The 19,347-nt window shown below is 47.4% G+C and overlaps 1 protein-coding gene across 2 annotated transcripts in view; it reads right to left on the bottom strand.

The window, feature by feature from the left end:
• KCNH1 (potassium voltage-gated channel subfamily H member 1) overlaps positions 1 to 19,347 on the bottom strand; it is a gene marked incomplete at its 5' end in the record, with an annotated part of 257,134 nt that overhangs the window by 133,671 nt on the left and 104,116 nt on the right. For both annotated transcript variants that reach the window (XM_081111939.1, XM_081111938.1), the window contains one exon: positions 17,310 to 17,739. In XM_081111939.1, the coding sequence (XP_080968065.1) occupies positions 17,310 to 17,739 (430 nt within the window). The remainder of the gene's footprint in view (positions 1 to 17,309; positions 17,740 to 19,347) is intronic.

Here is a 19,347-nt window from a genome sequence, read left to right as displayed (position 1 = left end):
CTCCCACTCTACACATGAATGTTGGACATTACACCTATGTTATTACATCAGCAAATAGCAAAAAAATGACTGAGATGTTGGCTCAAAGTAAAGTTTATTTGCTACCTTGAAATTCCTATGATGTGCCTTGCACACAGTAGGCTTTCAATAAAAGTTTAGAAAAAAAACAGAACACTATAACCAAGAGTACACTCCTGTTCTCCTTCCTATTGGAATAACACACCCCCAGTCAACCTCAAGGCTTTCCCCACGGAAGTCCTCTCCAGGAGGTTCCCGCCCAAAGTGACAGATGTGCCCATGTATCTGCGTCTCAGGGAGGGTGAGACGAGGGTTATTTTTCTGTCTCCAGGTGGTGAACTCAGAGGCAAGGGAAAAGCAAAACTGCTCCTAGGCGGCCGACACAGAACTGGACCCACTCAAAATGCTGTTCTCTCCTCCCCACCCCTCGGTGCCAGGCATACCCAACCTTTGAGGACAGTGAGCTGCAGTCGACATGGAAAAGGCTAGGGCAGGTTAGCAGGTCTCCTGTCCTGTGCTCTCTTTACGTGCCTGACCAGGAAACATGCACTTATAAGCCCCACTCTTGGTCCCTAAGGAACTGTGGACCGTCAGCAGCAGACTCCGGCAAAGCAATGCCACCTATTTTTCTCACTAATATGCATAATTAAGGTCATTAAGTTATGAATGTGAGAACATCCAACTGGAGAATATTTAAATAATGAGATAACTGCTTTGCAAGAAGCCTGATTAAAGGGAGAAAGAGCAGCTGAGTGAGCCCTGCCAAGAGGTGACCTCACAGAAACCTCACAGCACAGAAGGAGAGCATCCTTCTTGGGCGTCTGTCCCTGCCGACTCCCCACGCCTCCCCCCAGGCCTCCCCACCACCCAGGGCCCCCACCTCTGGTGGACTCACAACTGAGGTGGGGTGGGGGAGGGTTGATAAACTCAGTGGAAGATGCAGAGATATTCTCTCTGGGGCATTGTGATTTAATTGATGTCGAAGGCCAGTGGTATGAATGAGTGAATAATGCCTGCCATGGCATAGCAAGAGAAGGCGTTGGAGTAGGCTGCCTGGGGAAAGCGACCTTCTCACTCTCCATGGGCCTCTTTGTCATTTTTGAAAGAAGGGCTGAAGTAGGACAACTTCCAGACAGTGCTCACTAGGCAACACCCACATCTCTCTCTGGGGTGGGTACACAGAGAAGAGGAAAAGGAATAATAAGAAGAACAATCGATAACTCCAGCACTTACTTATATGGTCCTCACTATGTGCCTGGCCCAGTGTCAGGGATTGCACAGACAGTGTGTCCAAGCCTCACAGCCACCCTGTCAGGTAAACAGCATCTTCTCCACTTTACAGATGAGGAAGCAGGCTCTCAGAGGTCACCCTTGGCTTTGGGAACAAGCCACACAGAAAGTGAGCAGCAAAGGGAAGGCAAGGAATACTGGAGACCATTTCTATTGCCTGTTTTCATCAGAGGGTCTGCCCCACCTTGACCTCCCTCACAACTCGCCACAACTTCAGCCCCTTAGAGAGGCCAAGGGGCAAAGCATCAGAGAGGAGACAGAGCTGTGCCCTGAGAGCTGAGCGTCCCCAGGCATCTGGCATAGGGTGGATCTTCAATACTCTAGTATCCACACTTGGAGTCTGTGCAGCTCCTCCATTTCCTAGCTGATTTGAGGCAAATGACTTCTGTGCCTCTGTTTTTATATCTATAAAATGGGTATGATGACAATAGTCTCATCTCATAGGGTTGTGAGGATTAAAGAGCTCAATATGAGTTAAGAGTACCTGCCCCATAGATCGTAGCTCTCACTGTCATCACCAATATTGTAATTTTCCTCACTGATCCAAACACAGAAAAGCAAGAAAAGCTGGTGCTACTGAGCTTCTCTACCCAGGGCACCAAGAGGCCGACTACTCCCTTACACTGACCACCATCCGAGTGGCCAATGGAGACGTCTCCCCAAAGCAGGGCACTGGTTCTCCCCACATTCGGTTATCCAGCCTTCGGTTCCTGACCAGGGGCCTGAGTCCAGGGACCCGAGACCACTGATAAAAATAAACGCTCCCCATGGACAGCTTCCAGCAAAGGAGCTGTGTGGGAGCCCCGTGTCTTTCACCCCAGTGAACAAGGAACAAGGTGGAACTGGTCTCGCGTATCCTTGTTCTCAGTGGGGCTCCCAAAGGGGCACTGTGGGTGCTTAGGGCACACCTCAGAATTAGGTGGAAGCTCTGGATCTTCCTCAGCTGTTGTGTCATGTTAGGTAAGTCAGTCAGCCACCCCGGGCCTCACTTCCCAATTATGAGGTCTAAGTGGCATCATGTGGACCAGCCGTGGGCAAACTACGGCCCGCGGGCCGGATCCGGCCCATTTGAAATGAATAAAACTATTGAAATAAAAGACCGTACCCTTTTATGTAATGATGTTTACTTTGAATTTATATTAGTTCACACAAACACTCCATCCGTGCTTTTGTTCCGGCCCTCCGGTCCAGTTTAAGAACCCATTGTGACCCTCGAGTCAAAAAGTTTGCCCACCCCTGCACTATACCAATGTAGGGAACTAGAATTAGTATTTTCCTTCTCCCCAAACCCACTTGCTCCAGTGTATACGCTCTGACCTCCCTCAAAACAGACCTTACCTGCACACCCTTTCATGCTCATTCATATCCTCTCTCTCTCTCTCTCTCTCTCTCTCTCTCTCTCTCTCTCTCTTCTGGTTTCAGGGTCTCAGGGGAACAGCAGGATGAAGGGCAATGCAGGTGGCAAATGCAGTCAGGTCAGAACTCCCAGAGGTAGGGAGCCATGGGTACTATTTTCAACTGGGCTGCTTGTGGAAAGGTCAGCATGTGACCTCGCGAGAGCCCTCTTCCTTCCCCAAGACTCGTGCTTGGCTTCTAAACCTGGGGGTTAGAAGCAGCCAGGTCTCTGGGGCAGCGCTGACTATGAGAAGCAGGGCTATGGTTTCATAGGGGCTAAGCAGCAGCATTTTTGGCTGCCGGAGCATCGCAGCAGACACAGTGCCAGGGGACAGAATGACAGGTTGCTGCGGGGTCAGATATCACTGCTCAACACCATGTATCCCCGCCCGGGCTCGGGTAACGCTCAGGAGCACCCACCGGAGACCAGTGCTGGCTGTCACTCCACACAATGACAGTCGTGGCTCCAGCTCTCAGCAGTACTCCAGAAAAAGTCAGAGATTTTTCACAACTGGTTCCCATGCCTCCTTTCACTGCATGGAAATGAGAGACATCCAGTGGGTGAAATTCATAAGACAGTGTTTGCAAGCACCCTATCCGTAATAAAGCTGTGGACTGAGGAGCTACAGGCCTTGCTATTAATCCGGTGCTTTCCTTCACATTTGCTCTGATTTGCTCACTGGTGGGTTTAGGAAGCTCCCCTGCAAGTTCCTGAGGAAGTGGGGGTGGAGGAGTGGTTCCAGAGTGTGCACTGCTTTCACACTATGTAACGTGAACGGGCAAATAAATGGGCCAGAACACCCCAAAATTGATGACGTGCTACTCAAATTCATGGATGACTTGAGGCTAGGGAGGTAATAACCAAGAGGGTAGATTAAAGATCACAATCCTTAAGGATGGCAAAAGCACAAGCAACAAAGACAGAAACATAAATTGGACTTCATCAAAATTTAAAACTTTGTGCAAAGAACATCATCAGGGAGGTAAAAAAGAAACCCACAGAATGGAAGAAAACATTTGGAATTCATATGTTTAATAGACAACCAAACACTCACAGATAAATCTAAAATGGTCATTTGGTCAAAGCTCCATCGGGCAAATGGGGGCAAAAGGCTTGGATTTATTTACATGTGATGCCCCAGGAGCCAATCAGGTGAGAGTGTGCAGAGAACTAAGGGCCACTTCCCAGAGATAATAACTCCAAGTAGCCAGAAACAATGGCCTTCAAGTGCCAAGACGGTGTTCTAATGGTAGTCATGGAGTTGGGTCCAAAAAGCTAATAGCTAAAGCACAGAATGGTAGAAATGTTGTTTCTCCATGTATCAATGCTTGCCAAGAAACTTTGTTTAAGAACACTGGTCTAGGGTGAGATTCTGTGAAATGGGAAAGGGAGAGGAGAGCACCACGTGGTGTCTTCTAGCCCAAACGCAAGAGAATCCAACTTAGGGTCTAAGGAAAGAGACTGGGATCTTAAAAAATAATAACAATAAAAGCAAGTCATCCTATTCTGGAAGCATTCTATGGCTGCCAGAGCTTAGCTCAGGTGGTAGAAGGGCACTTCCCCGCACATTGGAGCAAAGTACAGAGCTTCTGCATGTCACTGTGGGTGACAAAGAAGGACTAACATCAGTACTTTGGTCAAGCAAATGATCTACAGCCCCACAGGGTAGAGGTCCCAACTGGGAAACCATGTGGCACATGACAGGAGTGGCCAGCGAAGGAAAGCAGATACGACCTGGTGGAGGAAAGGGGCAGCAAAGGTCACTCCCCAGTCAATATGAGACATCACAGATACCCCTTAAACCATAAACTAGGTTCTACTGACCTGGCTGGGGAGCCATAGAAAAGGGAATCCCTGCTTTGTTTGTCCTACTGTGACTTTGTTCCATGACTATGTTCCCAGATTGGTGCAGCCAAGGGAAATGATGAGACACATTTAGATAAATATTAAGTCATGGACTTGGATCCAAAAAGCTAACTGGAAAAGCAGAAGATGGTGAAAACGTGGTTCCCAGTAGAATCTAAGAAATAACTTAGGACTTGTGGTTGGGCGCCAGTTGAACTGTAATCAAATGTAGGATGTTGTATGGAAATACAAACTCGATCTGTGAGAAGTCTAGAAAGATGTATAGATGTGGTGAGGAGTGGTGGAAAGTGCTCAAACCTTGGAGGACTGGGGTTTTTGGAGACTTAAGTCCTTTCCTTACTCCGCCACTAACCAGGTGAGTCGCCTCTTCTCTCTGGGCCTCACCTTTCCATCTGTACGATGACACCATGAGGCCAGATGGTCTCTAAGACCCCTTCTAGTCCTGAGGCTCTTTCAAGCTGTGAGTGTAATTTCAAAATGAGAGAAGTAATGATCCTGCTCAGTTCTGCTCTGGCCAAACCACAGGCAGAACAATGAGCTTAATCCTGGGCCCCTCATAAATGAGACTCGAACGAATGGGGAGAGAAAAGAGATCGCCGTTACCCAGGTTGCACAACACTCTCAGACGCGTGTGGAAGAAGCTGGTAGAATACCTTTGGAGAGATGACAATGGTTTTCAAATATCTGAAGCACTGTTGTGTGAACAAAAAGCTAGATTTGTCCCATGAAGTCCGAGAAGTAAAGAACCAAGAACAAGGATAGAAACCACAGGGAGGGGATTCTAGTTTCATGTAAGAGGGAAATTGTCACCCTTGAGCTTATCTGGAAGTGGAATGAACCCATTCCTGGGGACGTTCAAATGTCAGGGAAGGGATTCAAAGATCTAGTGAGCAGGTGACCCTGATGGCATTGGAGGGTCCTTCTCAGCTCCACAATTCCGTGAGTGCCGAAGAGCTAACTGGAGATCTGGGTAGTTATCACAGAGGAGAAGTGGCTGATTATCCCTGTCTTCACACCATTTCTAAGTGCTTGGCACACAGTAGAGGTTTAATAAAATGTGTGGAAGGATGAGGAGAGGAGCAATGATGCAAAGATGGAAGGCTCAAGTGTCCCCAACTTTGCTCAGAAGCCCCACCTCCCCTCCACTTGCAAAAGTGCTGGATTCCAGCCCTAACCGGTTTGGCTCAGTGGATAGAGCGTCGGCCTGCAGACTGAAGGGTCCCGGGTTCGATTCCGGTCAAGGGCATGGACCTTGGTTGCGGGCACATCCCTAGTAGGGGATGTGCAGGAGGCAGCTAATTGATGTTTCTCTCTCATCGATGTTTCTAACTCTCCATCCCTCTCCCTTCCTCTCTGTAAAAAAATCAATAAAAAATGTATATATTTTTTATTTTTACTTTTTTTTAAAAAAGGTGCTGGATTCCAGCCAAGGCCTCCTTGCTGGTGGGTGAGCGCAGCTCCCTGCAATTACACACCCACGTTTCCCAGGAGAGATGGAATCCAAAAGACAACCAGGGAAGAGCCTGTGGCGTCTGCCTCTTCCCCGCCTTTCTGCTCGACCTGCCAGGTAGTCCTATGGCCTGAGAACCCCCTCCTTTCGTGTTGTTCCCCACGAAGCTGCAGTCAGCCTGCTGTTCTGTGCGAAGCTGCACATTTGTGCCTTGCTTTGCAGGGACCCTTTAGAGTTCACTGTTGTTTCTCCAACGGGTGCATTCTGCTACCCGGGAGCTCTGAGAAGGGGGGCTGGCCTCCATTATGCGGAGGAAGAGGGACCCCTCCCCTGCTCTCGCTTTGCTACCCCTACTCCAGCCCTGCCCACTCCTCTCCCCACCCCGGCCCCCATGAGGAGGAACAGAGGTCACTCTCCTGAGCAGGGTTAGCCCTGCAAGCAAGGCAGCAGCAGCTCTGCAGAACTCACCCGTGATGTTTGACATTATTTGATTTTCTTTCTAAGCCTCCTGCTCTTTCATTTTGCTCTTCCTACCAAGACCTCTCTTCCTTGTCAAGCTTCCTTGCGGCGACAGTGGGTTTTTATCAGCACGCAGCTATGATTCAGAGCCAGGCCTCTAGCTGATGAGAGCTAAAATTATTCTCACACACGCACAGAGGACCACAATGGGGGAAAGTGAAAATGGAAACATTTTTCGAGTCTGCAAAGTCACTCTCAGGGAGCTGTCCCTGAGAGCTCCGCGCTTTGCAGCATCCGCCCCAGAAGATTTTCATCTTGATATTTAGTTCCACAAACAGGCCTTTACCAAGCGTCTCTGCGCAAAGCATTGTGCAGTCACCATGGCATCTTTGCACACACCTCCTCCTGCCTCTGAACCTACCCAAGTCCCTTGCTGGACTGTTGAACAAGTGGCACAGACCAAGGGTGATGGACAAATGGCATCACCATCAACTCATGGGCCATCTGTGGCTCTGGGCCGGGCACCAGGCAGATACAAAGGTTCTGAAAGGCAAGAACCTTTTCTGTCATTATGCCATCTGCACCATCCCATTTTCCAGATGAAGAAACAGGCTCAGGAATTAGGTAGCTTGTTCATTTGACTATAAGTAGTGGAGCCAGAATTCATATCCGTGCCTATCGCTTTTGATCCCATGGACAGTCTATATTATAATGGTTTTAGAAATTAAAATTGGGTTCTGAACTGGTTTCATTGGCGGTGATGCTCGCTTTCAGAAACCATCCTCATTGTCTAGTCTCCTGTCTGGGTAGCAGTGATTCGAAAGGGGGCTGGCCGTCCAGGAGATGGAAACAAGCTGCCCAACACCGTGGCTGCAGCATCTTCAGTTTAGCAAACTGAGCGAAAGGCTTCAGTAACCACTGCTGATGTCCTCCAGTAAAAAATGAAGGCTGCATCCAGTGCTCTTTCTAAGTGACAGGCCGAAAGACTGGGATCTGAGTGTTCAAAAATTTCAGCAAATCAGCCTTCTTGCAACTTACTGCCATCCCTGCTGCTTGGCATGCGACGGATTGGCGGAGGTGGTCGCCAAACCCCTACTGTAGGAAGGAGTCTGAGATGCTGACAATCCTGGAGGCACAGGGCAGCCCTCAGACCCTCTCGGCTCAGCACATCTTCTTTCCTCCCTCCCTCTGTTTCTGCCTTCATTCCTCCTTCCTTCCTTCCTCCCTTCCTTCCTTCCTTCCTTCCTTCCTTCCTCCCTTCCCTTTCTCCTTCCTTTCCCTTCCTCCCTTCCTTCCCTCCCTCCCTCCCTACTCCCTTCCTTTTTCTTTCCTTCCCTCTCTCCCTCTCTTTCTTCCCTCCCTTTGTCCTGTTTAGCAAAAAGGGGTGGTGGCTGCCTTCCCTGTCTTTTGCTCCAGGGCCATCCTCACAGGAGAGACAGTTAACTTGGGGTCAGAGATCTGAGTTTGAATTCTGATTCCACCAACCACAGGGTTGACCCGGGGGAGCTAATTGACCTCTCTGAGCTTCAGTTTCCTCACATGTAATACTGGGATAATAACACCTATGGCACGGGAGTGTGAGGAGAGTTCATGAAGAATGTGTATCAAGTGTTCCACACACAGTATGTGCCTACCAACTTACCATTATTAGTACTATTCTTACCTGCCCATCTTTGTAAGTCATGCAAATCCTACCCATCATTCCCTGGCCAAGTAAAAGCTCTTTAGTGCCACGCTCACCTCCACTTCACAGACATGACCACTGTCTTTCCAGACGTCTGAAAGCACAGACTGGCTCTGCTGCTTAGGCCGAGAACATTCTCTGCTCTCCAGCTTCACGTGCTCGTTCCTGTCTGCATTTGTGTTTCCCAGACGAGAGCGTAAGCAAATTGAGGAAGCGATGATGTCTGTTTTGTTTGCTCTCCCTTCCTCCATTCATTCAACCTTTATTGAGCCCACTGTGGACCAAGCAAAAACCCACACAGCCCCTAATCCAAGGCCGCCTGCAGTCTGGCTGGGAGACATCTGCAGATGCAAGGAGATAACTCTTGAGAAGGACCTCAGTACCTGCCCAGGTTCTTCCCAAACACATGGGACGGATCCTCCATGACCCCACCCTGACCCTGACTGGGTGCAGAGCCCCTGCACATGTTCCCCTGTCCTTTCCTTAGTAGAGACTGGGGTTACTCCACAGCAATATCTCATCTACTCACCCGGCTCCCCCAGCAGACAATAGCCAGGTGAGGGCAGACCTAGTGTCTATGTCACCTGCTGCTCTATCCTCAGTATCACACAGAGCCTGGCACATGGCAGACATCCAAGTAATGGTTATGAAATGAACGGAGAGGCACTCAGGTAAATTGTTGATTGACGGAGGTTCCGGGGAATTGGCAGGTAAATCTACCATTGGTTTTCTCAGGGACCATACCTGTTGATGTATTTTTAGAAAATATTTCCCTGGCGGGCATTCCTCATCTCACCAACTTTAAAGAAGGAAAGGAGAATTATTTTCTCCTATGTGTGATTTCCTGCTGGCTACCTGTAATTGTCAGCCTAGCGGTTGAGAGCCACAGCAAAGGCTTGAGAAGAAGCAGCTCAAGAGGAGTGAAACTTGATCAATCAAGTTCCTTGGATGAAAATAAAATGGAAGCCTTACCACTCTTCTTGCACCTTCACCTCTTCTCCCCAAGGTCTGAGGACATCCCATGAAGGGATCAGCTGCCTCATTCTACTGGTACAACGGTGACCTGTGGCCACCAGGACCACCTGCTGTCAAAGTCATCTGGAAGAGTAGGGAGAACACCGAGCTGGGAGTGGTGAGGACATGAGCTTCAGCCCAGCTCCGAGTCTACCAAGCCATGTGACCTTCAGCAAATTACATCAGATCCTCGAATGATGTCAGTTGGTTCAACGTCATTTCACTCTAACGTTGATGAGATGCCATAGGAACTTAACTCTTGTTTATACCGATTAGCCTGCAGTAAAATTGTTTGCATCATCATACAGCATTTTGCTTAAAGTTGCTTAATCTATCGACGACATTAAGTGAGGACTTAATCTACTCCACTATTTCCTCCACCCAAAACTGGGAGAACATTACCCACCCCATGAAGTACTGAAGAGACAACAGACAGAGAAACAAAATAGAAACGAAAGATCTGATGGTAGCAACATCGCTACATGATAACTTCCACTCGGATGAAAATTATATTTTCAAAAAGAAAAGAATTTTGCAAATGGCGTGGGTAGCTATCTATATAGTAGGTGAGAGACAGTACCCTTCATCCAGTTGGGCAGAGTCTCCTAACATCTAAAAGTTGTTGCAAATTCTTCTGCCCAGTGCAGTAATCCAGCTATGAACAAGGAAAATGTCTTCCCACAACACATGTAGTCAGACATCTGTCACTACAATTATCATTCCAAGTAACAGAGAAGGCTTCTAGGGAAAGCACCCTCTCTCTTCGATCTTCCTACATCCCCTTCTTTCCAACTCTTTCTCTGCCCCGCCCCCAACGCCACACACACACCACTGAGGGCAATTGCCCTCCCGCATCCCAGAATAATCAGCAAGGAAAGCAACACAACAAGGTGAAACTTGGATGTTGGTTCAAATCCCTGTTCGGCCACCTCTCACCCTGTGGCCTTGGGGGAGTTACTTTGTGTCTCTAAGCCTCAATGCTCTTATCTGCAAAACAGGGGTAATAAAGCCTCGCTATGCAGTTGTTCGGTGAGGAAAAGGTCCTGGCATGACACCTGGCATGTCCTGGGGGCTCGATGCTTGAGTGTTTCTAGTCCTTCCCTCCTCCTTCTCCAGGGGGAGCATTCATTCCCTGGGGAACCGTTTCCTGCCCAGTGAAGGTCTTGCCAGTCAGGCCTGGACAGCTGTGTCCGGAGGCCTCCCTGAGCACACGAAATGACTTTCTCTTCCTTTCATAGCTTCCCCTCATTTGCTGTGCAGCCAGGCTTTTTAAAAAAGCTTTGTATCTAGGGAAATTCACATCCAGATATATGTATACTGTATTTCATGATCTGTACATTAAATACTGCGATGTACCTGATGTTTTATGCAAGTTCAATGTCTCTGAAAGTCAAGCACACCCAAAGGACTAACAATGGTGGAGAGACAGCATTGTTCGATGAGTCCTAGAACTAGGCTGCAAGAGGGAATGGAGGAGCAGGGCGAGACGACCGCTGTCTGAACGCCCATGGGAAGCTCTGTGCTGGGTACGCTGCCTCAGTTTATTCTTTCATCCCCAACATTTAGTCAGGGGCCTGGTATCCATCTCCATTTGCACTTGAGGGAACTGCCAGGAGTCAAAGCACTAATCAAGAGTAGAGGTGAGTAGAGGTGGGTATGCAAGCCAGAGCTGCCCGGCCCCAAAGCTCAGGCTCATTTCCATGATCCGACAGAGTGTGCCAGACACAAAGGAGAGAAAAGCGGGAAACCCACAGCCCTGTCCCCGGAAGCCTAGCATTTCACTAGAGCTAGGCAAAATATACACGGCGCAGGAGAGAGAGCTATGAAGTCAGAAGACTGATTATAGAGCCATACAACGTCTAAGGGCAAGTAAATAAACCTAAAGCAGGATCCGCCAGACTTAAGAGTACAAAGGACTGAGAACCAGGAGGGAGTAACCAGAGACAGTTTCTGGAGGAGGGGAGAAGGGGGTGTACAAGACAGAGGCTGTGTCAGAGATGGTGGGGATGCCCATCTGAAAACTGCAGTGGCAAGCAGGACTTTATATATAATCGATTTCAGAGAGGAAGGGAGAGGGAGAGAGAGATGGAATCATCAATGATGAGAATCATTCATCGGCTGCCTCCTGCATGCCCCCTACTGGGGATCGAGCCTGCAGCCAAGGTACATGCCCTTGACCGTATTCAAACCCGGGACCCCTTCAACCGGCAAACCAACTCTCTATCTACTGAGCCAAACCAACTACAGCAGGACTTTTTTTTTAAAAAAAAATCAGATTCTAGAGAAAAATAAACTTGTTTGCCGGCTAGAAAAAAACCCTCTAAGAATAAGTGAGAAATGAATAGTTATTTCTCCCATAGCATTCTGGACATTGCCCCATTTCCCAAAATAAACAGAAACCCAAAATGAAATTAAACAGCATTCTCATGCAATTATTATTTTCTTTCTCCTGAGAACAGGGAAGACAAAAATGAACTGGGAAGAGCAAGAAACACTTGCTGTTATTAACAGCAACAATAAAATCACGACAATTGAATGTCACGATTTTCAGTTTTCCTCAGAGAGCTATCATGCATCATTACCTCATTTAGTCTCACTTCTGTGAAGTGAGATTGTCAGGAGCTTCATACCCCCAAACCACAGAAATTAAAGGGCACACACAACCCAAAGCACAGCGCAGACCTAGGACTTGAAACAAAGTCTCTCAGCCAGGAATTCAGGAATGAAGCCCCGCCGCGATTTCCCTGCCATGGAGGGCAAATGTTTGCTGCTATCAAGGGAAATGAGGAGAAGGAGGAAAGCGGAGGCAGACAGACACAAAGGCAGCCCCCCACCAGCTCTTCTTCTTGTCCATATCACTGAGCACATGACCACCCAGAATAAAGACTACATTTCCCAGTATCCTCTGCAGCTAGGTATGGCCAGGGTACCAAGTTCCGGCCAATGTGATGTGACCAGAGGTAACATGGCAATTTCCTAGTCTTGTTTTCAGAGTTAAGCTTGCCTTCCCCTTCCCTTCTTTCTGGAAAGAGAACATATGGCAGAAGCTGGACCAGCCATCCTGGCTCCTGATGTGGAAGTGGTGTGCTGAAGGGAAAAGAGAAGCCTGCATCTCTGATGATGGCAGAGCAGCCAGACCAACCCTAATTCAGGAGGCACATACCTGTTGATGCATGTGCCTGTCCAGCAGCAGAAAACACGTATCCTAACTAATAAAGAGGCTTGGCCAATAACACTGCAGGCCAATTCCAAAACTCCAGATCCATCTCCATTGTTCAGCTCCAACAAGCCCAGAAATATTTAGTAAGCAGCTACCATGTGGCTAAAGTCTCCTAAGAGTATCTTTACAGCCTCCTGGAAGATGTGCCTCATGTCATTTTTGAAAAAACAGTATGTTGGTATAAAATGCAAAAAAAGGCATATTTAGCAAAGGCGAGACCAATAGAAATAAGAAACATTTAAATAAGATCAGGAGGGAGGCACAGAAAAGTTCAGATTGGCCTGCAAATAATCTAAGCTGAAGGGAAACCACAAAGCATAGTGCAAGTAAGTGGGTGAGGGAGGGGGTCAAAGGCCCCGGGGTGCAGGTCGCTAGCGTCCCTCCCCGCTAGGAAAGAAGATGCTATAAGGAAACCACCAGGAGTGAGCCCACTGACTCACTGGGAGCTCCCAGGCCTGCGGTGGGGTGGGGTGGGGTCGGGTGGGGGAGAGTGACTGGAGCACGGATAAGGATGAGATCTGGCCCAGCAGAAGAGCGAGAGGAAGGCTCCTCTGGACTAAACAGATGCTCCCAAAGGTCCCTTCAGCACTGACATTCTGCTCTGCTTTGAAGGAGCTGAGGTGGGAAGGAAAAGGGAGCTGAGGGAGGAGACAAATGCTTAGCATTTAGGGCGGGACCTGAATGGGAATACAATGTCTAGACCCCCTGCCATTGTCAGAGAGAAAGGAAACGAATGTGGGTTAATTCCAATGACAGGATGACAGCAATGACATTATGAGGAGAGAATCAGAAAAGTGCAAAGCGTATTTATAAAAAAAGAAATGGAAATGTCTCCACCATGAAATTCTCCCTGGAGAGATCCCCAAGGCAGGGTCCTGTCCCTCGCCTGAGATGAGACCTCCCAGATGCAGGAACTCTCCCTGCTGACAGTCCCTTCTTCTTAAAGGGATCCCGCAGAGGCCGGGGAAGGCTCAGCCCACCATGAGCCCCCATCTCCAGGCCTCAGTCACTGGTGGGTAGGTGACAGGGCCTGTCTCTGTCCTTCCCACAGCCCCACCACCATCAGACCGCAGGCTCCCCGAGAGTGCCACCCACAGTGGTGGTCTCCAGATCTTTAGCACACACGAGGGGTCTGTCAGGGAGACACCTACAGAGGTAATATGGCAATTCCCTAGCCTTGTCAGAGTTCAGCTCGCCTTCCCTTTCCCTTCTTTCTGGAAAAAGAACATATGGCGGAAGCTGGACCAGCCATCCTGGCTCCTGATGTGGAAGTGGTGTGCTGAAGGGAAAAGAGAAGCCTGCATCTCTGATGATGGCAGAGCAGCCAGACCAACCCTAATTCGGGAGACACATACCTGTTGATGCATGTGCCTGTCAAAAGGGGGACATCCTCTCCCCTGTGTCACACAGAGGGCCAGAGTGGCATGTGCTTCACTCAGCGTCACTAACACAGAAGCGTGCTAAAAGACATGAAGAGTCCACTTGGGGTGAGGCCTGGTAGGAGACCCCTGGGGACCCACAAGAGGGCAGGGAGATCAGGCAGGGGCTGGTTTGCCTCTAGCCCAGGGCAAGACCCTAGAATGGAAGTCAGAGAGAGAACCAGGCAGCTGGAGACACTCTAGATTGCCTACACCACAGCGAAACACAAATACTCATTTTAGCCATCAGTTTCCACTTCTTCCTATTGCAATTTTCTTTTATCAGAACTGAGAGAGGTAGGCAAGATTGAAAATACTTAGTTTTCCTGCTTCCTGGCATCCTCTGGGGAATTAGCCAAGTTATAATGAGATGTTCAGTGCCAGAGAGCAGAGAGGAGAAGCAACACAAGGCTTCTGGATAATCTACATTATGGCTAATACACTGCAACAGAACAGGCAAGGAATAACACTCCCAAGGCATGTAAAATTCAGTGCAAAGGTGGGGGTGGGGGATCACCATGTAACCAGTATTTCAAAAGGCCTGTGTCTCTCTAGACCCCTTAAGACATGGGGGCCTGGCCGCCAGAGTTACTGGGGACAGAGAAGCACGGACACATCGGCATAAATGCAGGTGTGGTCAATGCTCCCTGTCGCCAGGGGTGCCAATTCTGGGGTCAGTCCAATCCCGTGAGCCACGCAGCCAGGAGGTAGGTGTGCACACGTCCACGCACAGGCAAAGCAAGATAAGAGAGGACCCCACCAATCTAACAAGACACCAGCATTGGTCCCCAACAAAGGCTGTCTGGAATGTGAGTTTACAAGGGTGATCGCCACCGCATTACACAGAGTGCAATAACCTGGCTGTTGGTACGAGAGTTTGTCAGACATGTCACACGGAAAGGGGAACAACTGTCACCGTGACAGGCTGCTGGAAAATGGCTGGTTTCCACAACACCTGATGGTCCCCCTAAGTCTGTACCAAAATCTTGTTCTTAAATGAAAACAACAACAACAATAAACAAGCCCACAAAAGGTTCCCAGTGCAGAACTGCTAGCTTGCTCAAGTTCACGGAGAGAATTTTCAAAGTGCTGGTCTGTCAGCTGGAGAAGCTGGTGGACGCTGTTCTCAGACTTCACCTGTGCAGGTGCGTCCATAGGAGGAGCCCTGCTACTAATTCAGGGAGGCCGGGGTCCAAACCCTGTCTCTCCTGCTCACCAGCCCCACGTTCCTGGGAAAGTGAGTTAACTTCTCTGAGCTTCCATTCCTTATCAGATGGAGAGGATAATCTCTCAGGCACAGAATTTCCTCGAGTAGGAGAGCGTGTGTGTAGAGCACTTAGCATAGTGACTACCCAATGACTGTTCGGGAAATGGTGTTCCCGTTAAGTAGACTTGCCGACCTGAACATCAGACTGGCTGTGTATTACACTTTATTTCACGAAATGGAAACATCATCCAGCTCGGAGAAGGTGGGAGAGAAAAGAGGTGATAATCACTGTTGGAGGTTTTCCTTGGAGACCATACCCGGGAAATGATGCTCTCCATAGAAGAATGGTTTGGGGAAAACAGACTGCTTATCCTTATTATGTGCCACCAGAACTATTTTCTTTCTTCTTTTCTCCTAGGTAAACGTTTGCAAGGATGTCTCCTCAGATTTGAAAGCCCTTGGAGAGTCCGTGAAATGGGGCCCATTTTCTGACTGACCACTCTTCACAGCTTTTCTGTAACGGATATAATGAGGCATTTTGATTTACAGTGTCTCCTCTCCCCTTTAACAGACAGAAACTGTGCCCAAGCACGCTGTGTCTGGTGGCACAAACTCACAAAACTGCTGCAGGCGCTGCCTAGAAAACGGGGCTTCCAAAGCGGATCGTTCTAGAAGAGCAAAGGTCTTAAATTCTCTTACACAACATGAGGAAGCACCTCGAGTTCTAATTAAGCTACAGCAATTAGCTACCCACAGACACGTAACGCTGCCTCCCATGGTCAGGCAATCATCTCTATTAAAACCCATTTTAAAGTAAGAAGCAAACCCCAAAGCTCCATGGGCAAACACTTCCCATGAATCCATTACCCCTCAGACACATTCAGTCAACGCTCAGAGGTGAGCTCTGTGCCTTGGCACGAGGAGTTTTATGAAAGGACTGCCTCAGACGTGATGACGTGGTTGCAAAATAGGAGGGGGCTGCAATCCACGTGCAGAAGGGGGCGCTGAATCTCAGGTGTGAGCTGGACAAAGCAAGAGAAACTGAAGCCTCAGGTTTTCCTGGTCTTAGAATTCCCTGGTCGGTAGAAACAAGAACTATGTCAACTCCACCCTGAGGACTACATCCAGCCACGGGGTCTCTGCCCGCAGGCACCAGACTCCAGCTTCATCGCGGGCGACCAGACTACTAGCCACACTGATGCCTCATGGGAGGACTGTCCTCTCCCATGTCACGATCTGTCACTGACGTGCACTTGGTGCTCTTGGCACGTTCACCATGAGTCCAATCCCCTCAAGTCCACGTGCCTTCCCCAGCCTGTTCGGCCCACTCCCACCTTGGGAGTCCCTTTAGTGGAGGTAGCCCACTGTGTCCAGCCGAAGGCGATTTGCAGAATTGGCAACAGCAACAGCTATGCAGTGGTGGGTGGTAAGTTATTGAGATGTAAGTACCTTCCCCAAGAACTAGGCTTGTTTTTGCTTTTCAATCCAATCAAATTAATCCCATAACCCTTTCCCTCTCAATGGAACAAGAGCCTTTTTTTTCGCATTTTCCTTTGTTTGGGGCTTTTTGGGTTTTGTTTGGATTTGGGACATTTCTTAACCATCAAGCAAACATCAACAGTATTGATCTAGATCAGCACTGTCCAATTGAAATTAGATTCAAAATTTTCCTAGGAGCCACATTTGAAAAGCAAAAAGAATGTTGAAATTGTAATAGAATATTTTATTTAACACACTATTTCAAAAATATTGTTGTTTTGATGTGTAATCACTATGAAAGTTAATGAATGAGATAGTTCACATTCTCTTTTCCTACTTTCTCTTACTGAACACTGCAGACCTAGAGCTATGGTTACGTTGACATGGAAAGACTTCCACAATTCACTCTTCTACGAACAAGCAGTTTACCAAATTATATGTGTGGCATATAGGTCATTTTAACTTTATAAAAACCTATCTCTATGTGTTCGGCTAAGGATAGAAAAGAATCTGTAAGGGAGAGACCAAATGGTAATGATAGCTATCTCTGAGAAGTATGTGGATGGCCTTTCTTTTTCTATTTTGTGCTTTCTTAGTATTTTCTAAATTTCTTTGCAGTAAACATGTACTTTTTTAATTATCGGGAAAACTATAAAGCTAGTCTCTTAAAAAATATATATCTTCCTTCTTTTAAGTTATTACAGCCCTGATCCTACTGGCACTGTAGCCATTACCCATTTTCCAGCTAATAGAAGGGATGACCAAACAGTATTCCCCCTGCCCCAGCCCCAGGTACTGTCATACTCACAGCCAATCATCATGATGGCCACTGCAAAGATCTTCTCGATGTCTGTGGATGGGGCGATGTTCCCAAAGCCCACGCTGGTGAGGCTGGTCATGGTGAAATACAACGAGGAGATGTAGACAGAATTCTTGCTGGGACCACCTTCCCATTTCCCTGAGCCAGACCCGTTAAACTGGTAAGGGGTGCCAATGTCCATGGCCAGTTGGTAGAGCCAGCTGTTGTTGCGGATGGTCTTGGTATCCTCATCGAAGATCTCATAGTCCCCGATGCTGTACCAAATGCAGGCCATCCAATGAGCAGCCAGCCCGAACACACACACCAGTAGGACCAGCACAGCAGCTCCATATTCAATGTAGTGGTCCAGTTTCCGGGCCACTCGCCCCAGACGGAGCAGCCGGACGACTTTCAGAGAGCTGAACAGGCTGCTGATGCCCTGGGAGAAGAGGAACACAGGGTTAGGGCCAAGAACCAAAACGACTACTCCCCCACTTCGCCTTCCCGCCGCCCCGCCAGCCTGTTCCTTCAGCATTTCCACAAGATGCAACATCATGCAAGCCTTAAAAAATCGTTTTAACATAAGTCATGATATGGCAAACTGCTCATATATATCCATGTACTTATTCACAATGAAATTAGAATTTTATCCCAAGGTGTATTATGGGAGATTTCCATTGGCTTTTTTCCTACTTCCATTAAAAAGCAAATTAAAAAAACAAAAAAACAAGCTAAATAAAAATAGAATTTTAATTTAATTATATTATGCAGATACACACAAATATATATGAGCATTTTTCCATGTAATGAGTTATTTTAAAACAATTTTAATATTAAATAATATGAAATATTTTAATAATTGCTTAGCTTGTATTTCATATTGTATAATCTTTCATTTTAATTATATTGTGCATAAGTATACAAATATTTATGTGTTGAAAAATGATCAGAAAACACACATGGAAAGATATAAAACATCTGTTTTACATTATCAGTGATTATCACTGTGTTGTCAAGTTAGGGAATTACAGGCAATTTTTTATTATATTTGTACATATTTTTGTTACACTTGTATATATTTACTTAATTTCTATGACTAAAATTTTATTACTTTTATAATTAGAAAAATATATTTTAAAAACAAAGAAACAGCTGAGAAGAACTGAGATTCTGTTTTCTCAGAAAAATTACAAATTTTTGGAAGGTAATATCACTTCTGTCAGCCAGGGACTTAAACACAACCCATCCAGGAATCTCAGCTAAAAGGCACCCTCTGATTGCACTTGGTCAAGCGTCCCCCTTTCTAGATGGTGTCTGATGGTGCCACCAGGACAGGCCTAGTTTCTGAACAGTTCTGTAAGGACTAGCACTGTGGTAGTGGAAAAAACACTAGAGTAGAAATCTGGAAAATGGGGTCTGAGACCTACGTAAACCACTAACTTGCTATGTGAATCTGGACAGTTCAATTACCTCTCAGTTCCCTTGTTTAGAAAATGAGGGAGGTGGACTTAACAGCAGTAGCCAACCTTTCAGACCTCACGGACCACTATTGGTCTGCCAACCACCAGTTGGCGACCACTGGACTAAAGGATCTCGAAATCTCCAAACACTAATCTAATCTTATCTCCCAAGGGAACCAAAATATATTACAGAAACTACGCCACTCCGAACCTCAAAACGAATTTCAAGGTAGATTTCCATTAACTTTTCCTACTTCCACTAAAAAGCAAATGAGCAAACAAAACAAGAACTTTGAATCAAGACTTCCATCTCCCTGACATAGCAAAAGTCCACCTGCAGGGTGAGGCCCTTCCCCAAGCAGAGAGAGTGGCTTCTCACTATTCTAAACACTGGACAGATCCCAGGCCATTGCTCTTCTCTCTTGTTCCCCTAAGGACAAGCCCCAAGCTCAGGTTATGTCACAGGCAGAAGGTCAATGTGTCAATGATTTCTGACAAAAATGTGTAAGTGATTTTGGAGTCTTACCAGGACTACATCCTCTTTCTGGACACACAATTAAACTGCATTTCCCAGCCTTTATCCAGCT

The sequence above is a fragment of the Myotis nattereri genome (genome assembly GCF_964212035.1).
Source record: "Myotis nattereri genome assembly, chromosome: 18".
NCBI lineage: Eukaryota > Metazoa > Chordata > Mammalia > Chiroptera > Vespertilionidae > Myotis > Myotis nattereri.
The sequence above is the reverse complement of the archived record's forward strand: the minus strand, read 5'-3'. Positions and strand labels throughout refer to the sequence as shown.